General features: G+C 42.6%; 1 protein-coding gene across 1 annotated transcript in view; it reads right to left on the bottom strand.

The window, feature by feature from the left end:
* Positions 1–24,158, bottom strand: part of plxna3 (plexin A3) — a 200,635-nt gene that overhangs the window by 123,059 nt on the left and 53,418 nt on the right. The window contains exon 4 of the mRNA XM_058389372.1: positions 2,489–2,629. Within this exon, the coding sequence (XP_058245355.1) occupies positions 2,489–2,629 (141 nt within the window). The remainder of the gene's footprint in view (positions 1–2,488; positions 2,630–24,158) is intronic.

Here is a 24,158-nt window from a genome sequence, read left to right as displayed (position 1 = left end):
TCATCTGGTCTAAATACTGCCCAAATCAGTGATCAACTCATCTGGTCTAAATACTGCCCAAATCAGTGATCAACTCATCTGGTCTAAATACTGCCCAAATCAGTGATCAACTCATATGGTCTAAATACTGCCCAAATCAGTGATCAACTCATATGGTCTAAATACTGCCCAAATCAGTGATCAACTCATCTGGTCTAAATACTGCCCAAATCAGTGATCAACTCATCTGGTCTAAATAGTGTCTAAATCAGTGATCAAATGATCGGGTCTAAATAGTGTCTAAATCAGTGATCAAATGATCGGGTCTAAAATCAGTGATCAACTCATATGGTCTAAATACTGTCTACATCAGTGATCAACTCATATGGTCTAAATACTGTCTACATCAGTGATCAACTCATATGGTCTAAATACTGCCCAAATCAGTGATCAACTCATCTGGTCTAAATACTGCCCAAATCAGTGATCAACTCATATGGTCTAAATACTGCCCAAATCAGTGATCAACTCATATGGTCTAAATACTGCCCACATCAGTGATCAACTCATCTGGTCTAAATAGTGTCTAAATCAGTGATCAAATGATCGGGTCTAAAATCAGTGGTCAACCGATTTGGTCTAAATACTGTCTACATCAGTGATCAACTGATCTGGTCTAAATACTATTTAAATCAGTGATCAACTCATCTGGTCTAAAATATTAAAAAGGGAAATAATCCACATGGGGCAGAAACAGGACCTGCTTCATGGCTCCAGGCTGCATCATACTGCTCTGTTGATGATGATTATTTTCCTATAACAGCATGCCCCTGAGTGTTTTTCTCCTTACACACAGTGTCTCCATCCATCGCTCTCGTGCCTCCAGTGATGTGAATAGTGACATCTTCAGTATAAATCCTATCTAAGTGAAAACTGCTCCCTTTATGGCCTGCGCCCGCCTTGTATACCCGGGGCAAATATTGGCAGTTTTAGCGCTTTTATTTCCTGAAGCTCACAGACAATAATCTCTAAATATTAGCCCTGCTGACGGCTTCCACAGTCGGATCGGATTATTTTCGCTTTTCACGCGTAGCTTGGAGGTCACGTCCCTTTCTTGCGTCTCAGAAACATACACAACGAGGGCGATCTCGTCTCATCCCGCGTCTGCGTTGCCGCCAAGATCTGCGAATGAGCATCGGGAGGAAGGTTTCCGAAGAAAGAACTGTGGCATCATTCTCTCTGCAGCTGTACAGCGTCAAGTGTCTTTCTCAGCTGCGGAGGAACTCGTCCTGCGTTCTCCGTTCTCGCGCTTCCCCGCCGACAGAGGCGTGCAGAGAGAGAAGAAGAGAGAGTCGCTACATCTTATTAAGACCACCAGCTGGGGCTCCCATTCACGCGCATTCACACACGTCGCTTCTTATTCTGTCTTCCTGTAGCGCAGATGTTAAAACAACATATCTGAGATTCCGCTTGTGATTCTTAAAACAAAACGCTCGGCGGTGAAATGGGGGCGGAGCCGAGACGCGTGACAAATGGCTCTTTATTCTTCCGTGAGAAGTCTTCACGCCGCAGAACAAATGTTTTCCTGCACGTCACCAGCGGTGCGGGAATGAATTAGAAGCCAACAGTGAAACTGTAAATCATCCAAGAAAATGATATTTATACAATTTCTACACACACACACACACAAAAAAGACAGACGTCTTCACATTTGCATTTGCACTGGAGCTAACCGGCTAACGTTGCTAACGTAACTCGTGCTTTAAGTCATTTGAAGAGTTTAGGCTTTTCAATTCAGGTGAAGATTTTGTAGCTGTGAATCTTCTAGTAGGCAAATCCAATATTTATTCAGATCTGTATCAGAATACTTCAGTGTTGTCTTGGTGTTTAACCCTTTTTACCGGTACAACAGTGACTTATCAAACATTTTCAATCAGTATAAACGAATGATTTTCAGGCTGTGAGTCTGATATAAAATGAGTCTGTTGGCTTTCAGTGTGTTTTAGATGTGTGTTTTTCCCTCTGTTGGATAACCTTACTCAGAATTTTAGTGGTTGAACATAAAGACCTTCAAATTTGATATGCTTTTTAGATGAACAAGAACTTGGAGCATCTCAGAGAGCAGAAAAAGGTTCGATATCACCGCTTACTTTAAAGATAAAAACCTTTGTGTGTTTTTCTTTCATTTTCTATGAATATATCGCCCCTAGTATGCTAGTGAAAAACAGAAACACATATAGAATTCTTAAAGTTCTGAGTGTCTACTTTCATATGAGCTTCATATTAACCACCACTGTGGAGTGAGACATGATAAAGACATTTAATCATCAACAAGGACACAACAAAAACAGAAGGAAATTCCATTTTTTATTTAAAAGTTTGGTCAAAACTATTCATGTAGCCAGTAACATTTTGGATAACTATCAGGAAACAGACTACACTGCATTATACACACACACACACACACACACACACACACACACACACAGAGTCACTGAGCAGATGTTACCTGTTTGTCGCTCAGCAAGTAGGTGTACTGATAATCCGGACTGAACACCATGTCGCGCAGGATCGGACTTCCCTCCACCACTGGGACCGTCTCGTACAGCAGCACATTCTGGGAAGGTGGAGAAATGCCGTCCACTCGGATCTGACAGGAAACAGAGAAGAAAGAATATGGTTTGGAACTGTTCTTCTTGGGGGGCAATAACGGACATTTTATCTGAGGTCACATGATGTGAGGCTTGAGCTTATGCTGTCGCTGAGGAAGGAGTCTCCAGTGTCAGTAACTTATTCATTCAATAGAGAAGGATGGGCCAAGGGGACAGGGGGTGGGGGGTTGGCGACAGGTTGGGGGATGGTCAGGAATTGGCTTTTTACAGCGGTTATAATGCAGGAACTAACTTCAGAATCACGGCAAAATTAAATGTAACTATAAACAGATAAAAAAACATATGATGTAATTCGAATATAAACCCTGTAATCACACAGTTTCAGATCGCTGTGGTATGAAGGAATAAAACACGTATGCGCTGGATGAAAAATTCAGCTGGGTTCAGTTGCTTATTTTCCTCTAACAGCACACCCTAAAACAATTCATTTCTTCAGAACTGTTGGATGCTCCCGACATAACACTAACATACTCCATTTTCATATAGGATGCTTGGTGCTGCTCCGTTTTTTTCCCTGCGCTTTACTGACAGATGTGGTATTCCGGAGTATTCTAATTGGCCCGCTGTTCTCCGGAGTGGCGCGTGCTTGCGCTGACCCAGAAAAAGAGCTTCAGAGGAGTTCAGAAAGGCAGAGTTCAGAAAGACAGACGCCGACAGCAGAGCTTCAGATTACTGTTTACTGACAGCAGAGGTTCGGGCGTAGCGCTTTTCCGTCGTCGGATAGAAAATAGAAATCAATTACATTTTAATGACACTATACCGGTGCTGGCACACGAGCACGTACCTCTGTACACACACGCGAACACATACGTGCTCTCGAGCCCCTGCTGCTTCATCATTAGTGACTCCTCTGTTTCCTCACAGTGATAATTAGTGTAGCGAGCATGCTCAGTTTGAACATGGAGAAACGCAAAACATCTCTGAAGTATCAGTGGGAAAAAAAATAAATAATAATAAGCGAGAGGCATGGAAAAAAAGAAAAAGGAAAAAGAAAAGCACAGCTCAAGTTGCAGAGCTCACCTATCTGCCAGGAATAAGAAGCTAGATAAAATGAGCAGCCGGCAAATCTGTCCTTATCAACGGTGACAGAAAAGTGACAAGAGACGGAAATGAGAGTCTGAGTAATGCATATTAATTCAAGAAGTGGAAACAAAAAAGATGGAGGAAAGAAGGCAAGGCGCAGATGTGATGTCGCCGAGTTTGGGTCTTCTTCTAAATATCTGGGTTGGCCCAAAGTGAAAAACATCGTTAGCCTGTTAATTAGGGTTGACAAGGTGGCGTCAATTAGTCAAAGGCTGCCATATTGGGTGTCAGAAGTCGCGGGCCAAGCTGGAGCTTGTGAGTCAAGCAGCAGCGGGACAGAAGGTTCTGGAAGATGACGGACTCGAGCCGCAGTTTGTCAATGCATGCAGCACCAGCTGTAGTGTCGTGCATTGGCAGCCGTCAGCAACGGCTTATCACATCGTTTTATCTCCACCGGCTGCCATCTGCATTTTTCACGTCTGCAAAAGAGAACGGATTGCTAAACTGATCCCGGACGCATCACAAAGGCCGATTGAGCAACAACGACCCGTGGTTGCTAAAAGGCAAGCACTGTACCGTAAAAACAGTAACGATACGCCCAAAACGATGACACCTGTGTCACCTTTAAGAGGGTAAGTAAGTGTGTAAAGATCTTTCCAAAAATGCAAGCATGCTCTTTGGGTCATCCACCATGACCTGCACGGCTCTCAGCTCATCAACTCTTCCATTTATGGGGGGAGAAAAATAAAACGGGCCAGAGCTTGTCTGCGAGTGCACTCAAGCCAGTGTCTGACACCAAACAACCAGCGCTTTGGGCAAGTCAAAACAGAGAAGCTTCTCACTCCGGAGCGGTCTGCTTAAACAAAATAGCCTGCCATCCAGACAGAATCCAGAGACAGCTGTACCCACTATAAAAATGCCAGCCATCCTCTGGCCTTTTACTGTTTATAGTTATGCAGAACCTGTTGCAGGAGTCGAGAAAGAAAAAAAAGGTGCTGATTTCACCATGCATGGCTGCTTCGGTTTGTCCGTCTGGTGCACGGGTTCCCAATCCTTATAAGGGAGAACCACTTGTCCTGCACATTTGACTTGTTTTTCCTGCTCATACGAGTGATAATTACCAGCCTTTCCTCGGTTGAATCAGGTGTGTTATTGTTAGTGGTTCTACATTCACGGCATTTGGCAGACGCCCCTATCCAGAGCGGATTAAAATTTACCGCATTTTTATACAACTGATCAACTAAGAGTTAAGGCCCTTGTTCAACGGCCCAGCAGTAGCAGCTTGTTGGACATGAGATTTGAACTCACAACCTTTCGAACAGTTGTTCAACACCTTAACCACGGAAGCTATCACATCCCTACAGGGCAGTAATGGTATTAGGGGGTCAGTGGTGGCCCAAAGAGGCTCTGAGATGTTGATTGGAAGGTCAGGAGTTAAAGGCCCAGTACTGCCAAGCTACAAATGTTTCGCCCTTGAAAAAGAGTCTTAACCCTCTGCTTCATGACTGACCCTGTGCTCTGACCACAGCTTCGTAAGCTGGGATGTGTGAAGAAAAGAATTACACTGTGCTCTAATGTATATGTGACAAATAAAGGCTTCTTTATCTTCTGCTGTACAAGATACTACACAATCCTAGCCAGGTTTTGCATGACAACAGCTTGACAAACCCCAGAGTTTGAACATTGCTCCCTGTACACCTGGCTGCAACACAAGCTCCCGCATGCTTGAAGCCTCACCAGCACTCCTCGCTCAAGCGTTTGAAATGCAAAGAGCTTGCGCTGCCTGCTGAGCGCTGACCCAACTGCAACATCAAACAGTGCAGATGAGGGTAATTGGAATTTAGATAAATAGTACCTTCCCCCCCTTTCGTCTTCCCCAGTACTCTTAAGGGTGCCAAGGTAACTGCACCAGCCTATCTATCTATTAATTAGCTCACTGTAGAGTCCTAGCGGTGTGCTGAGAGCCGGACAGATTTGTTCATGGGCCAATTTTTCCTTCATTGATCTGGGGGGGAGAGGAAAGCGAAAGAGAAAAGGGAAAGATGGAGGCCATTTTTGTTTGTTGGGATGCCTGATTCGTATCGATTTTGAAACCCTCGTCAAGCTCCGATTCGAGAGCCGAATGAAAGGAGTTCCTTAAGTGGTGCTGGAGTTCATTTTCTCCTCTTGTTCAACCCCCCCCCCATCCCAACTCCAAGCCCGGTCCCTCACTCTTTCGCTCATCCGGAGTACAGGAAGATGGCCTTCTTTTATTGTTGGCTGCTCCTCGTGATCAAATTAAGAGTTTGTTTGAACAAAGGCACAAGGACATGAAAGCCTGAATGATTGTATTCCATATAAATGTAGCACAATATCTTTGCATTCAGATTTTGTTTCTGATTAATGAAGAAAGGATAGGACATTGTACCCAGATAAGAGGCATTATTAGGATGAAATATTATGAGCCAGAGCATGGGGCAGTTCGTGCAATGTTTCTCCTTTTGAGGTAGAAATGGATGAAACGTTTTTACAGTTTGTTACTCGAGTTATGGACGCCGTCCAAGGCTTTAGGACACTACAAAAACACTGTCTTTGAGATGGCCAGTAAAAATGGGAGGAGATTGAAGTGATGTGTGGAATCTGTAATGACTGGGGAGACAAACTGAAAACTGGACGCTTGCTTGTGTGTGTGTGTGTTTGTGTTATTATGGGGGACTGGAGGGATTAGAGAAGAAACATGCTGTGCTGACTTTCTAGCCAGCTCCCCGACCGGTCCAGCTGAATGGACCATCTCCGTGAGAGCTCCATTTATCGGTCAAGATGAAGGCGGAGAAAAGGAAAACAAAAGACGACTGGGGGATGGCAAGGCAAAAAAAATTTACAATAGAGTCATGATGATGGACGGACATATAGTAGCCTGAAAATTGGATTATGTGGCACCATTAGAGAAGATGAGCTCCCCTGTAATCACTCTGCAACCATGTGACACACGAGCGCATCGATAACAAATACAACCTTCCACGGATATAAGAAAACAAGTCCCGGTTTCTGGGTCATTTCATCTGAAATATCTGAAATAAATCTGAACCGGTTTTGGCAGCATAAAGAAAAAAAGACAAACAGACGTAGAAGGAAGATGCATGGATTTCAAAAGGCGGTAAAACACAAGTAAATACGGGGCCTCATCATAAAATCGGTTTTAATATGATCTCACTGAAGGCTTGTTTTTATTGAATCAGGGAGATGATTCATAGCATGAAGCTTGTTATCTTGTTATCTTACTGAGGGTATGTAAGAAAAATCTCCTTCACGCTATAATCCTATATTTTCCTCCCCAACACATTTAAAATGATAATCTCAGGGAAAAAAAAAAAAAAAAAACTAGCATGCAGTCATTGCAGTCATTGACTTAGCTTGCAACTCGGTTAAGAGAAAGAGGTCAAATTGTGGATATACACATATTAAAAAAAACTTTGTTTAAAAACAAATCTCGTCACAGTGGTGGTTCCCAGAATATCGTTGTGGCCTATAGATTGACTTTACAAACACTAAAACTATGTACACTAGTGATAATCAGCTTCAGAATTACACCAAACATGTATTTTGCATTATTACATTTAAGCATAATTTTTGTGGGTATAACAGTAGGAGGTAAACACGGTTACATGGGTCAGTAAGATAGTCAGAGTCTTCCTGTCAAAATAGTTGACTCTTGGGATGTGGTAGCTTAGTGGTTAAGGTGAGCGACTGCTGATCAGAAGGGTGTGTGTTCAAATCCCAGCACCACCAGGCTGCCACTGCTGGGCCCCAGAGCAAGGCCCTTAACCCTCAATTGCTCAGTTGTATAAAATGAGATAAAATGTAAGTCACTCTGGACTTCGGCCAAAATGCCAGAAGAAGAAGTTGTTCTTGGTCAAAAGCAAAAGTTTGGTTATATTGAGACTATATTCTGAGAAACATTATTTGATTGCCAAGGAAACAAATATCTGGTATTGGTTCAAAGGTTGTTCAAACTCAAGACCAGGTCTGAAATTATGCACAGGTCATGGATAAGCAAGTCTTAATCTAACTGCTTCAGAAAGAGGAAGGTCTTTAAACGTCATCCAAAGACAGCCAGGGACTCGGCAGTTCGGATATCGAGACAAAGTTCCTTCCACCACCCACGTACCAGAACAGAGAAAAGTCTTGATGTATACCTTCCTAATACCCTGAGAGATGGTGGGACCAGTCAAGCAGCCCTAGAGGACCGTGGTGCAGCTCGAGGTGTGATGAGTGCAAATGAAGTCAGACTCCAGTGAAGATCTGAGGTTCCTCCAGCACCGTGACTGTATTTATTACTTCCAACTCGTGCTTTTTTAGCATAGATCGTTCATCATCTCTACCCCACTAATTCCCTCCTTACAATTTTATACAGACGGTGAGTAGCATGCCGTGTCCCTCCCCCGTTTCAAGATGATCCGTTTCCATAGAAACCTCACACGTGTTTAAGCTGGCAATCAGAATCATGTGACAAAAAGAAGGATGATCTAATGCTTATTCATGGTGTTGCCTTTATTTATTTGCCAGTGCTGTTTTTCTGGTGATGTTCCAGTCCACATTTTTACTGTGATCTCCATCTCCAATATCTACGTGACTATATTCGCGACGTTCCCTCGACGCCATCACGCTTGGGTGATGACGTTCCAGCAGTTTATACCATATGGTGAAAGCAAAGCTCCGCCTATGATTCATGCTTAATGCTCCGACTATGTGGTGCTGCTGCCGCTGTTGTTGTTGTTTATGCAGCACACACACACACACACACACACACATATCCAGCAGCTCAGGCTGCTTTGACTAACCCTCAGCACTGCTACAGATCTGTCATAGCTTGTTGCCCTCAGCAACTCTCTGCACCCCACGGCGTTCTGAGGATTAGGTGCGAGAAAAGGAAAAAAAAAAAAAAAAACTCCACCATGTTTGAGAGCAAAAAAAAAAAAAACGACAAAGACGTTAAAGCATTGTTTTCTCATCTGTGCTCCATTCGCATGGGCTCGGGCTCGTCTTGAAAAGTGGGCTACTCTTTCACATCGAGGGTAATCGATTTTACATTAAAGAGCAGAACAGCGGGGGGAGAACAAGCTCCTCTCCCGCTTCGAAAATGAGGTCAAAATCCTCAAGCTCCAAATTCATCCTTTTAGAAGACAAAGACGCTGCACCGTCGGAAGCGAACAAAAGGCATGTGTGATTCAATTAAAGCCCTTATCCTGTTTCTTCAGATGGGGCTAAAGGGAGGAGAAAGGCCCAGGCACGGCAGGTTCGTTCCTTCTTTGCACCTTCACCACCTGCTTCATCTCAATCCATAAAAAAAAAAGAAAAACACCACCACACAAAGCTCTTCCGCTGCACCTTCAGAAATCTTACCCAGCATTCCTTAACCTTTGACCCACCCTTGCCCTGTGACCTGTGGGGTTTTAAGTGCTGTGCTGTGCTGTGCTGCATGTATACGAGTCCATGTGTGTGTGTGTGGACAGATTGCTCTTAACAATGCCGAATGATTAATGCTTTTCCAAAATGCAGACATCTAGCTAATAGGATTCTTTTGCATTAAGAGTCATGGGAAAAGGGATTTATGGAGTGTGTGAATGAGCGTCACACTCGCAGCAACAGGGAACCGTCTGCGAAAAGACATGCTAGTGTTTCGTTTCAGCGTACGACTGGCGTTTTAGGAGGCACAGGGGATTCGGGGCTGGAACAGGAAACTTATCAGTAAAGGAAATTAACAATCTGTGCAGAGGCCTTCACACGAAATTCTGATCATTCCTAAATGTCCGACCATGTGATTTAATTGTTTTGCGCTGGATAAAAGGTTAAGTAAATATCTTGCAGCAAGCCTTTGTTTCACCACCTGCTACATTATTACACATTTGTCCTCCACAGACCAGGCTTTCTTGGGTGGTGTGCTACACTAATGCTTTGGCTTGCCAGAAAGATTAGTGTGTTTTAGTGTTCAACCACCAACAAACTCTGGGGAGTTTCCTTTCAACCTGCTACACTGGCTGTAACATCCTTCAAGATCCACATACGCTACCACCCAGCTCCACTGAAACACCAATTACTCCAAGCTATTCAAGTAGGGCTTGCTTTTTTACAATGCAGTAATTACAATGTTGGGAATACGTGGAATGTTTATCAGGAACCGCCTGTCAATTATCATTTTCTGCGTTTCCGTTTGCACCAAAATTACAGGCTGAAAATAAAAATCCCGTCGCGGTCTGGTGAAACTGCAACATCTTTAGCACGTTTGACCATGTGTTAAATTAGCCACAAGGCTAAAGGCTGGCATTGCCTTGCTCTGGACAAGCGTCGGAATGTTGAGAGTGGGCGAACGAGGAAGGTCAGGAAAGTCATGCTGCCAAAAACAAGCCCATTTTCGCTGTTGTGAGAAGACGTGTTGACAAACATGTACGTGTTTTAAGAGGCTGTCTGAGACCTAATATTGAAATTAGACACATCTGTATAGGTAGTAGGTTTCCTAGACACAAGATGCTAGCAGCCTTTATTGTATCATGAATAATGCTGCCTATAAAGTAGATTTTGGCCGACACCCTTATTCAGAGCAACTTACATTTTTAACTGGGCCTTGCTCAGGGGCCCAGAAGTGGCAGATTGGTGGACCTGGGATTTGAACTCAAAACCTTCGATTAGCAGTCCAACCACTTAAACTACCGCATCCCCCAAAGTTTAGAAAGAACCCAATTTGGTCACATGATCACCCATGTCTGGCAACACCTGGCTTTTTCAGGAAACCTTCTGAGATGCACCTTTGAACATCCAAAAGCTTCCATCCTTTATATCAAATAACACGGTACCCAAAGTGTGCTGCTGTTTTGTTTTGAAGGGAAAAAAAGAGCAAAAAACAATAAAACATGGATGTTGACCTTTTACTACAAGCCGGAAAGTATCTAAAAACTTTGTACGCTAACCGTTCCAGGATTTCGGAGGTTTGTTTAGGGAGCTTCTGGAGGATTTCCGAGGAAGCGTAAACCAGGATTAAGGACACAAAGAGTGGCTTCAATCGCCATTGAGAGTAGTTTATTTGCATGCCAGGACACTTAACCATAAGACATTGCGATTCTTGAAGCTCACTTGGACAAGGACTCAAGAGGAAGGAAGAAGCGGTGAAATGAATGCGCAGGAGAACTGGAGCAAGGCCAGATCATTCAGCGTCTCAGCTCATTTGGGAATTGGACTCGGGCCTCTGACCAGCTGTCACACCAAGGCCAGTGGGTGTAAAGAGCAACTCACCCACTTTCATACGCTTGTCACAAAACACAGCACAGTCAGGCTTCGGTGATCATTCCAACCTGCCGCCCAGGTGCTAAAACTGGGGCTGGGCCAAGGAGACATCAACATGCTCATAGAAATAGCGAGCAAATGGCGTCAGACTGCTGGAACATGAAGCATTCCAGATCTCCTGAAGTGCAATGTTTGCATTCCAACTGAATTAAAGAAAAGAAAATTGTGCCAATGATCCCTTGGAAGAGGTGTCCTGAATTCCACTCTAAGCCTGTTAACCCCTCCATCCTGAGGCAGGCCAAACATCAAACTGCACTTAATCTAGGATTTAACAGTGCAGGAAATTGCATGTTGGTTTCGCGCATCCTTGCACTATTACACGCAGACATGCACAAACAGATGCACATGCACACGGTGTGAGCCACCATGCCGCCGACGCCGTGTTTGGAGTGGATCTCCTGTGTTTATCTTAGCAGGAGCAAGGAAAGTAGGGGGAACTCCTGGTTAAGTCCTCTCACAGCACGGTTAACCTGGTTTGACTCCTTGCGATGTTCTGAAATATGAAAAAGGATTCGGGTTTAAAGCCAAACTCCTGCGTTCACGCCTCAGGCTCGAGCAACAGGCATTTTAGAATGATGTCAGCTTTGCCAAAGCAAAGGCAGCAGCATAAAGGTAAAACCATGTTACAAAGAACCAAACAGTTAGTTGTATCATCAGTGAGCATAGAGAAACACTGTACTGTCTGACGGCTTTCAGATCCATTGTGAGGATTTATTCTAGACAGTAAAAAAGCAGATCTTCTGAATACCAGTGCAGGTTGTGGTTCCTAAACACAACAAAACCAAAAAGGGGGAAGTGGTAACTCAGTGGTTAAGGTGTTAGACTAGTGACTAGACAGAAATGTGTGAGTTTGTATACTAGGTCCAACCAAGCTACACTGGTATTCGGAAGATCTGCTTTGTTACTGTCTAGAATAAATCCTCACAATGGATCTGAAAGCTGTCAGACAGTACAATAGAGTTCTTAATTGCTCATTTGTATAAATGACAAATGTAAGTTGTTCTGGATAAATGCTGTAAATATATATTCAAAAAAATGAAAACTCAGGGTAGAGGTGTATACAGAGACAAAAAAAAAAAGTCACGTAACCTGCCATTGGGAGGAATAAGAAAGTGGGAACACCTGAAGGCAATCCACCTGAATAGTAACCAGACTTTGAAGCATAGACCACGGAGGAGGCAGCAATTCTGAGCAGGTTAAGGTCCCTGTCCAAGGACTCTACAGTGAAAACTTGGCAATGTTTTGATTTGAACTCCATGTGTAGCCCAAAGCCTTAACCACTGAGCACCACCACCTTTCCAACATCTCTTAGAGAAATCCCAGATCTTATAACACACTGGTTGGGTTCTTTAACAAGCAAGCTAGTTCTTAAAAAGGTTCATTAGTTCCTGGTTTCTGAGCAACTTCACCATTTGGTGAAAAGTGGTCTCAGAGGAACACTTGTTCTAGGGTGTTACCTTGTAGATGATACAACCCCAGAACCATATCCCTTTACACAATCTTCCATAGAAGTAAAATAAATGTTGTAATTAATACGCGAGTGCCTCGGCGTAATAACAGCCACTGAATGAGAAAGCTTCGGTCCTCATTATGTGGCAATCTCAAGCAACACATGCTCAAGGCTTTTATTGAGATATTCGAGACGGTTAAATACAGTCGTGCGTAAGCGAGAGTCCTGAAACAGCTTTGAGCGCAAATTACACACCAACATAACGATACCACAATCAACTTAGCTCGCAGACGTCGGCTCTTTTTTCACTTGTTCTGGAGAGAAGAACAGATGTATAGGTGCAGTCGCGCTGCTATGTCCACGGTATCTGGGTCATGTTTGCTCTCTGCCAGAATCTTTATAATAAACATCTGGAAAATAAGTCCATTCAGCCACAGCGGGGCTTCACGACGTTGACTTGCGCTAATTGTCACTAAGCACTTTGCTCATTTAGTCCAAACTCAGCCTGGAGTCTCGAATGCACACTCGTGCTTAAACCGTCAGCATCAGACAATTAAACAATCAACACCGAGAGTCTCTGGTGGACGGGGGTGCTGCTCCGAGATAACTACACATTAGTCCAACATTAAATCTTCACAGTGTCCTGGTTTATCTGTAGGAATCAGCCACGTTCTTCGCCACTTCACTGACTCAGCAGCCGAGACAAACGATTACACACGTACAGTATCAGCAAGGACAAACAACAATCATGTCACCATGTTTGAAAGCAAACACAATTAATAGCTCTTGTGCTACGCTGGAGTGCCCTTCGGCTTAACAAGGCTCCGACGCAGCCGGCTGAATTTATAGTGCCAGGCTGCTATTTGTTTAATATGGACAAAATAGACAATTTTCCCATGCGTAATTATTTAAGGTAAAAAAAAAAAGAAAGAAGTACAACTATGTCGATTTTGTCCCACCAGTGGAACTTAAAAAAGTATTCGATCAGTTCTTGAGTTTTTGTAAAAAAAAATAAAAAATAATGAGAAAATAAAGTATAAAATAAACATTTACATTTAAAAGTTAATGGCAGATAGTCGAGTCAATTTATTTTTCCTTTAGGAGAATCGTTAGAAATATTGTTTTGCTTCCTATTATGGCTATAAATGGTTTATTGGCATTTTCCAAAGATGATCTAAAATTTTTCTAGCTTTTCAAGATATATTCATTATGTAATTCACTTAACCTTTGTATCACATCATAACATTATTGACTTCTTTACAACCATGAACCAGTGATTTCCTGTTTCTTTGAAGACTAGTGAATATATTCATGGACAGAACGACCATTAGACCATTGGACCCATTAGAAATCCAGAAAATACCTCTAGAATCCCTTTACAGTTTGCATATTAGCCAATTAAGGCCATTAACACTGCTTAAAAAAATCCTATTACCCTTACAACCTGCAATCATTTCGACTGTTGTGAGTTTAGCCAATTAGCAAGGTTGAGTATCTACTCTTAGTACCACTCAGATTCTAAGGCAAAAAAAAGTTCCCGAGTTCCTGAAAAGGTTCTGGCTGTGAAAGCAGTTCAACAAACGACCAAAAATTCATAAACAAACAAGTCGAGTGTGGTCGTACGAGGCGAGCGTCTCGATCCTAATGAAAGATTAGCTCATCGACAGACACTTGTTCTGATTTACAAATCATAAAAGCCACATGCTGCTTTTAAGCTCCGCGGATAAACAGTGGTGGGTTGATTAAAATTTACGACAGGGCGTGTTTATTGTGTTTGGCTTGGCCTTTTGTGGCCTTGAAACCTGAAACCTTGACAAAATCATTAGCCCCAGACTGAGAGAGGCCAGGTGGCTTTCGCCTTCTCGCTCATCTTCTTCTCTCTCACTCTGTGTTCACTCTCTCTTTTTTTCCGCCCTAATCATGTCTGTATCTTTCACCTTTCCTCTCCTCCCTCCCTCGCTCGCTCAGCTCAGACACATAAAACTACATGACAGGAATTCCATGCGTTATAGCTCGGCTCTATCTCCTGGTCCATATGGCGGAGGAGCAATATCTGCCATTTCCTTAAGAAGTAAAAGAGCGTGACAACTCTCTCTCCCTCTCTCTCTCTCTCTCTCTTTCTCCCCTCCCCCACTCAGTCTTCTCAGACACACACAAACACACAGAGACAGACATTCCAATTTAAACAGAGTCTTAATGTATAAAGCCTGTCTGTTAGCTTAGCTACAACCCTTGGTAGCTTGGCCTGAGGTCTTTAAATCAGGCTAAGCTAATCCTAAATCCTCTGACAATCAAATGCACCTGTTAGAGAAACGGCTGCGTATCAGCACATTTAAACATTTTTTCTAACCTCAGATCACTACTAGTGTTTCATATAAGCTAGTGTTTACCATGGAGCGCTAAAAACACAATACAGCAGTTAGCCTAAAGCTATCCAGCTTGCTTAAATAACACTGTAATCCAGATTGTTTTTCTCATATGACATGTAAAACAACAAAAACAAAAAATATCCCATTAATCCACTGAGAATCAACAGACAACTGCGATGGCTTCTTTTATATTCAGTGAAGAGACGTGTGTTTGAGATGTGACTGACGGATTAGCGAGGTTCAGAGCCTAAGAATGAAAATGATTCCTGGAATTAGGCAACAGGAAATAAAATTCAGGTTCACATGATGAATAAAGTCCTATTTCTGAAAAAGTGGACGCAGTTGAGCCCTCGAGTAACATTCCTAAACCTCAAGCACTGATGCTAGCTAGCCAACTAGCTAAATCAGCTAGCAAACACGCTCTCATCTTTTCTCTCATCCTAGTCCCTGTTTATTAAAATCACTTACTATGTGTCTGATCTTAATAAATCCTTTATGTCATGATCATTGCACTCATAGCTGCTAAAACAGGATATTACTTTAGATACACAACATAACAGCTAGCAAAACATCAGCTAGGCTGCTACTTGAGGTAACAGAGCTAAGCTAACTAGCACAGTGTCATGTTTAGTTGGCTAATTACCTCAGTTCATGTTGCTATATTAATATATCGGCAACTGTCTGATGCTTAGAAGTGTGTAAAGCTTAGGAAATTAAAATGGTGATGTCTACTAGTCCAGTTCACGGTTATATGACTAAACACAACAAGCTGTGACCTTGCTAACCCCGAGGATGCCTGTCAGTCAGAAAAATCCCGACATCCTTCCATCTTGCCGGTACTACCTTCGTGAATGGCTTCCATATGATTTAAAATAAGCTAAAAACAAAAAGCTAATCATATAAACGGTTTCGTTTTCTCTGAAGTGTCGAGAGAAAACGTGTTTCTCTTCATATGGTGTCTTAAGTAGTTGGGGGAAGAAAAAAAAAAAAAATGGAGGAAATGTCCAAGCCTCTTTGTTCAGCTCTCTCTATCACAGTATAAACACGCTAACCCTAATGACTGACCTTTTACGGTCGGGTCTGGCCACAATTTATTTGCCCCGAAGCCCCAGTAAAAACACACAGAGCTGCACACACTATTTCACCTCGTCCTGTGTTGCACCGCCCTGACCTGAATTGCTTTTTCTTCCGCGCTAAATAATTCAATTGCAGCCATCTGGAAGCCGTGTGATCTAATTCGGGGGCCTCGTCAAGCCGGGCCGGCTTCAGGGTGACGGCGGACAAACGCAGAGATTAGCAGCCATAGCCGTGAAGGAATAAACACCGGGACGGCCACCAGTTCGGGCGCTGAAGCCGAAAAACGCTGCTTTTACGAAATGGTGTGATTAAATAAGCATGGTGGTTTATCTGAGGGTTAAGTGTACGGGTCGCGGATGTTTTTGCATGTCCTTTCAATCAACACCGGTGTGCGAAACCGGCCGTTATCGACCCGCAGGCCAATCGCAGGGCAGCAGATTCAACAACGACGAGCGCCTGATGACTCTCCATTTCAAAAACAATCACACTCCGTCAACAAAGCTCTTCAGGCCTCGAGGGAAAAAAAAAAATCTGAAACATCTGAAAACTCACACCTGGCTAAAGAGAGGGGGTGGAGAGAGGAGAAGGAGTGGAAAAATGTGTTTATATGAGAGAGAGAGAGAGAGAGAGAGAGAAAAAGAGAGAGCGCATTACAGTGAAATCAATTGAAAGATGAAGAAAAGGTGTGGAAAAAGTGGAGAGAATAAGCGTGTAAACAAAAGAGAGGCACAGAAAGGAAAAATGGAACAAATTAGAGATACAAAGAGAAAGAGACAGAGAAGGGAAGAAAAGTAAAATCAATTGAAAGGGAGAAAATGGTGGAAAAAGTGGAGAACAATGAGGGAAAAAATGGAAAATTTGACACGGAAAGAGAGCAAACATCGTAATACAGGGTGAGAGAGAGAGAGAGAAGAGACAGAACAGAGCTCATGCATTATTCGTTTATTATTGTTACAGTTTTATTTTTGTTCTTTTTTCCTGATTATTACACTCTAGTAATCTAACCTTTATTTTTTTTAAATATTATTATTACTTTAAGTTTTTTTACTTTATCCTTTGTTAGATCTCCCCGTTTTTTTTGAAGAGTTTTTCTTTTTATTTTTTGTGCTTTTTTTTAAATTCCTTTTTCCCTTAATTCTTTTTCTTCCATTATTTTTCTACTTTAATTTTCCCTTTTGTTAATCAATAAAATTTTTTAGCTTTCTGAATTGTTTAATTCTTTCATTTTATTTAATCCTTTTCCTTTTATCTTTCTTTCTAATTCACAAAGATTAATATTTTATAGAAATATTTTTGCTGTTGTTTGTTCTTACTTGTTTTTTTTTTATTTCTTCCTTTTCATTTTTTCTTCAATAATTCCAACCCACAGTTCTGCCAAAGCTGAGGTTTTTCACTACATTCTACAGGTTTCCGGAGCGTCTCTACTCGCTACACTACTTTTAATAGGAGTGGAGAACTTGCTAGAAAACTCCGGAGGTAACTTTAAAGTTCGCTGCCAATTAGGCAGAAAGCTTTAAGCTGCAGTGATGCTTTATTTGGCTTGTGTTTATACACCATTATACTGTGTAATTAAACGTGGTATTTTACTCGAAGCAGAGCACTGACCTGCAGAGGTGAAGAAGAAAAAGAGAAAGATAGAGATAGAGATAGAGGAGAGAGAGACTGACTAATTCAACGTTACCAATTCTTTGGCAGTGGAAAAGAACTTTTTACCAAGCCAATATATCTACTATAATAGAGATAGAAAGAAAGGGAGAGAGAACGAGAGGGGGGGGGTATGGAGAGAGGGAGACAGAGAGAGAAAGATAAAGACAGAGATAGGGAGATAACGTGTGAGAGAGAGAGAGAGAGAGATGGGGATAGTGAGAGGGGGATAGGGAGAGATAGATAGGGAGAAAAGAGAGAGAGAGAGAGAGAGAGAGAGGGGCTTTGGTCCTGCTGAAAAATGCTAGTGTTAGCTGCAGGTGATAATGATTGTTTTGCACCTGGGGCCTGCTGCTCCATCATCACTCTCTCTCTCTCTCTCTCTCTCTCTCTCTCTCTCACACACACACACACACACACACAACAACCTCCCCAATCCATTATGTTTTCACTCCATGCTTTTCCCACTGCTCAGGTTCAGATGTTTCAAATGTTTGGAAGAATGCTGGATGGTTTAGAAGCAGGAAGAATCGGCAACGCTACTTCAGTGTGTGTAACTGCAACACGGCCTAATTGCATCCACATGTGAAACATGGGAGTGTGTGTGTGTGTGTGTTTTCCTCTCTCTCTGTCTCTCCGTGCTTGAAATAGCATATTAAGAGGCCAAAGTGGTTCCGAACTGAACTTTGCTGACCTCGTCTCTGTCCAGGAGAAACTTCAGAGAATACAAACACACACACTGCAAGTGTTCCAGAGGTGTCCACTCATAATCACATTAGTGGCCACCTGTAAGAAATCACTGTTATTAAGAATGCTCTTAGACTGATTAGCCCTTGAAGCATACCGCTCAAAGAAGCAATCACACACACACACATACATGGTGTACAATTTTTCCCTAATTATACATACATCATAAAAAAATGCTCTCACGTACAAAAAAACTTCCTCTTTTTCTGTGGCTGTGTCCCAAATCATGGAGAATATAGTGCACTAAGTAGGGACTATAACACCACTAGGTCATACTTATGAGTGTGTGGATATTTTTACAGCTGGTATTGGATCACAGTCTGAAGTGATTAGATTTCTGTCTGGTTCAGTGGAGTTCCTCCTAGAACTTGATCAAAGTGTGACATTTATTGTGTGAAGAAATCAGACTTCGCTAGTAGTTTTAGACACACACACACACACACAGATATAGAATGCATGTGACTGTATATAGAGGTCAATGTAAATACCTGGGTATTATATATCATATGATTCTCAAGCATGATTTTCTAAAGAAACTTCTAGAAAAACAGCAGAGTTATTTGTATATTTAAAATAATAAAAAATAAAAAATAAAAAATGATACATGACTGAATGCCTATAAAAATAAATGTAATAAAAATTCTTTTTTAAAAAAAAAATAATTTAAAAAAGAATTAAAATGATTAAAAATGTCATTACATGACATTTAATATAATAAATATTTTTTATTTATTTTTATTTTAGTACAATATTTATTTAATTATATAACATTGCATTTAACAATAAAAATAATTTTTAAAAAAAGAATTTAAATGATTAAAAATTTGTCATTACATTATATTTAATTATTTTTATTTTTAATTTATTTTTAATTTTTGTACAACATTTTCTTTCAATTATTTTAAAATACATATAGATTTTTTTTTTTTTTTTACAAATTTCATAAATCTATACATTGTATATATCCTACACACACAAACATCTATTATATAGCACACCCCCACTGTCTACATGCATTCACACACCCCCCCCACACACACACACAGTGAAATGCACATAAGCACATATTTATGCGCATAATTGCACACACAGAGCGCACACACAAACACACACACACACAGCCTACATGCATGCACACAAACAAAAATGCACACAAGCACATATCTATGCACACATGCGCATGTACACACTACACACTACACGCACAAACACACACACACGCATGCTCAGAAATGCACACAAGCACATATATGCACACATGTACACACTGCACAGAACACACACACGCCTCATGTTACCAGAGAACAGGTGCTATGTACACACGCAGGGGTATTTAGGGTGGTGCGAGTCTGCCATGTGTTCTCCTGCTAACTCTGTCCTTCAACACCGTCACCACACTGAGGTCCCTCCTTCGTCCCTACACATCACCACCAATTACAACACACACCCTGGTGCTGCACGCCGCTACACAGGCACGCTGACCGACGCTGGCCTTCCAAATATTATCTTCATGACTCACTTGCTGAGAATCCGCACAAATCTTTGAGTGTAAATTTTTAATTTTAGACCCACAAAGGTCAAGTCTTTGTCTTTTTCCCATGCACACACACATTATCCCTGAAGGCTAGAGAGCAGTGTGTGTAATGAAGCCATTGTCTTGTCCGATGAATGAGTGGGACGGACAGGACACACAACAGTGCGCTAGTGTGTGTGGGCGGCCATCATGTCTGCTCGTCAGCCTGAGGGACGGCTGCTTCACTGGGCTTTCAAGCCTTCAGGAGACAGTGATGAGTTTTTTGGGAGCTTCGGGGCAACGACGGCTTTAAGCTCATTAATTGCTTCCAACCCCCTGCTAGGCCACACACACACACACACACTCATCTCAAGACACAGTCACATACACACACACACCTCAAGACACACACAAACCTTAACACACACACACTTACCTAAAGATACACACACACACACACACACACACACAATAGCACACACACACCAGCACATAAACACACTTAGCTCAAGATACATACACAAACCAGCATACACACACACCAACACACACCAGCGTGCACACTCACACACCTCAATATACACCAGCATCCATACACCAACACACAGACCAGCACACACACCTCAACACACACCAGAGCGTGCACACACATTCACACACCTCAACACACACCAGCGCACACACACCTCAACACACACTCACACACCACAACATGCACACCCACTCACACACCAGCACACACACTCAAACACCTCAACACACACCAGCACAAACACACTCATACCCTTCAACACACACCAGCACAAACACACTTATACACTTCAACACACCCTCACAGCTCCACACACACACCAGCACACACACACACACAGCTCAACACACACCAGCACACACACACACACAGCTCAACACACACCAGCACACAGACTCACACAGCTCAACACACACCAGAATTCACACACAAACACATCAGCGCACACAAACCTCATCACACACCAGCATACACACACACCAACCCACTCATACACCTCGACACACACCAGTGCACACATACATCAACGCGCACACACACACTCCAAACAGGACCACCAAGCAAGATCCTCCATTCCTCCAGGCTCCTAACTGGCCTCCTCTCCTCCCCCTCTCTCCTCACATCACTTCTTCTTCTCCCCCCGGGAGTGATGAGATGTCTGGACACCTCCGTCTGCACCACACGTCACAACCGAACCAACATAAAGACAGAAATTGGGTGGAGGAGGGAAATGAACAGCAAATGATCAACCAGAGCGTCCCCCAACCCCCATAATTCCTCACTGGCTCTGGTGTTCGCTGCTCACCGTGACCTCACCACCAGCGCTATCAATCGCAGCACAAAGGACAAAGACGTTACGGCTAACGGGGACATTTTTAACCCCATATCAATAAGCAGGTTGCGTGGTACATCCGGTCTCGGTATCAGAGCCGTGTTTCCTGATATATCTGTGGTCAGGTGCTCTCTCTCTCTCTCTCTCTCTCTCTCTGAGTGCATATTCGTGTACATCTACCTGTTAGCGCCATCTTCTTTGATCGGAACTCTCTCTTTATTTCATTCCTTCATCTATCTTCGGTAAGCGCCGTCCTATTATCCCGGTCAGGATCGCTCTGGATGTACAGTGGAGCGCTGGACGAGGGCCAGGGTGCGATTTCCAGATCAATATCCTGTTGTGTTTAGCTAACGAATACATAACTGAATATCAAAAGTTCAGATGTTCGCACGAATGCAAGACACAGCAACAGAAGGGAAGGAGATGCTTGCATTCATTTCCTCTACGACTCTCCCGCACTTGTTTGTGGGCAGTTAGTAAAAATTTGCAGCTCGCATCGCCTCCATCACTGTGGTCCGCTCTAACAACTCTCTCTCTCTCTCTCTCTCTCTCTCTCTCTCTGGGCTTGGATTGGATTGGACTGGATTCTGCCTCGCTTGGAGAGAAAAGTGTCTGCCAAATGAATAAATGTAAATGGTCCGAGGCGTCTCTAAATGGGTTTAGTACCAAAAAAGAGGGGAGGGGGAGGTGGGGGGTAAATAAGAGGCATTGTGAAATACACTTGATCCTTGGCTAACCCTGAAGTAAAAGCTAGCAAATGTAATTTGTTAATTCTGAATGTGTTCAAAACACACAGACACACACATTACACACACTAAAAAAACACACACACACACATAGCTTTTCAATCATTCATTTCTCTTATTATAATGATATACAAAGCCCTAAAACCGACAGGCTTTAGGACCTAAATCCCCTCCCACAAGATCCAGAGGCCTTCCACACACCAGCAGTTTTACTAATAAACATCAACACAAAAGCTCTATGTCACATGCAAAAAAGTGTAGTGAAGAGTCTTGCACCCCTGTGCATATGAATTCATCCCCGTACATAAGTGTGTACCCCTGTGCACATGTATTCACCCCGTGCATAAGTTTGTACCCTTGCACATAAGTACGTACCCCCGTGCATAAGTACGTACCCCCGTGCATAAGTACGTACCCCCGTGCATAAGTACGTACCCCCGCGCATAAGTATGTACTCCTGTGCATAAGTAGGTACCCCTGTGAACAAGTATTCACCCCTGTGCATAAGTAAGTACCCCATGCATAAGTATGTACCCCTGTGAACAAGTATTCACCCCTGTGCATAAGCATGTATCCCCATGCATAAGTATGTACCCCTGCACATAAGTATGTACCCCCGTGCATAAGTATGTATCCCTGTGCATAAGTACATAACCCCCTCCCCACATATTACAACCTGCAACTTAGATGGACTTTTTTAAGTCATGATTCAATGCTATTCAGAGCTTTTAACACTTTAAGAAAGCATTCAGGTGCATCAAGTAAAAGCTTGCGTACCCTCTTTATTGTGATCTCAGTATAAATAAACCTGTTCTTAAAAAAGCCCAAGACTTTGTTAGACAACATACCTTTAACAAACAGCATTAAAAAATATAAAGAAAAAATAGCAAGGAGCTGGTAGGATACGACCGAGTCAAAGCCCAGACCTCATTCTGTGGCAATCTTGGAAATGTTTATAACAAAAGCAGGCAAAAATATCAGTATGTGCAAAGAGAAATATATCCAGCCATAACCTGAGAAGACTTTCAGCTGTAACTGCAAGCAGGGGGTCAGTACATGTACAATGCACACAATAAACTTAACCTGACAATAAAAACAGCCTTCAAAAGTAAGATATATTTCATTCATTTGTTTATTCTTGACTTCAGCCTGGACAGCGTACTAGGGAATCCAGAGAACATACTGGGAACACTGGGTTTGAGAAACTCAGGATGGGATACCAAGTGCATCACAGGTCAGCATGTACACACACACACACACACACACAAGCACATAAATTCAGACAACCGCCATGATTTTGGAAGTTGTAAGGAAACTGGAGGATCAGGAGAGCCGGAGAACATTTAGAACTGACCCAAACCCGAGCCTGAAGAGACCCTGATGTAGAGAAACGCCAATGCTGCTTTACTTCTCCAGCATTAGACATATTATGTAAAGACAGTGGTGAAAAAGAAGTGAATTCCATTCCAGTTCCAGGTCGTAACACTCCAAAAAATGTGGAATAAGTTAAAAATACTTATTCAAGGCACTGTACATGAGTGCAGTCTGTCTGTCTGTCTCTCTCTCTCTCTCTCTCTCTCTCTCTCTCTCTCTGAAGTATCATTTGTGATTTCATCCAAATAATAATCAATTCAGCCAGGGCAAGGGTTCGGGGCTCATGTATCCGATTGGCTGCTGGTGTGAAACTACACAATGTCCTGCTTTAAACAGCCTTATAGTCAAAACCAGGAAACAATTCACTACCACTGCAGTGTTTATTACTCATCACACACACACACGCCTCCGAGCATGGCAAAGCTTCTGGCACAATGCGTGTATGATTTCTGTGTTTGTGTCGCCTGCGGCTGCTGTTCTGTATTTGCTCCGAGCTGAAGGTTTAAAAAAAAAAAAAAAAAAATGCAGGAAAAAAAAAATCAATAGAATTGATTAAGGTATTTTCAGGCCTGTCTTCCATAATTGGCCGAGGAAATACTGCCTCCTCTGTGACGGATGAAGACACAAAAATTGAAAACAAGAAGACGAAGGGGGGAAAAAGAAGGAGGAGTTAGACATAGAGGGAAGGTGGTGAAGGAAGGAGGAGGGGGTGAGAGTGAGAGAGTAAGTGGGGGGTGAGAGAGAAAGAAAGAGTGAGAGATGGGGAAGGAGGAAGAGTGTGAGAGAGTGAGTGAGAGAGGGAAGGGAGAGAGAGTGAGAGCAGGGGGGAGTGAGAGAGAGAGAGAGAGAGAGAGAGAGAGAGAGAGAGAGAGAAAGTAAGTGG

Source organism: Hemibagrus wyckioides, linkage group LG05, assembly GCF_019097595.1.
Source record: "Hemibagrus wyckioides isolate EC202008001 linkage group LG05, SWU_Hwy_1.0, whole genome shotgun sequence".
Lineage (NCBI taxonomy): Eukaryota > Metazoa > Chordata > Actinopteri > Siluriformes > Bagridae > Hemibagrus > Hemibagrus wyckioides.
This window is presented reverse-complemented; position numbering and strand designations above follow the sequence as displayed.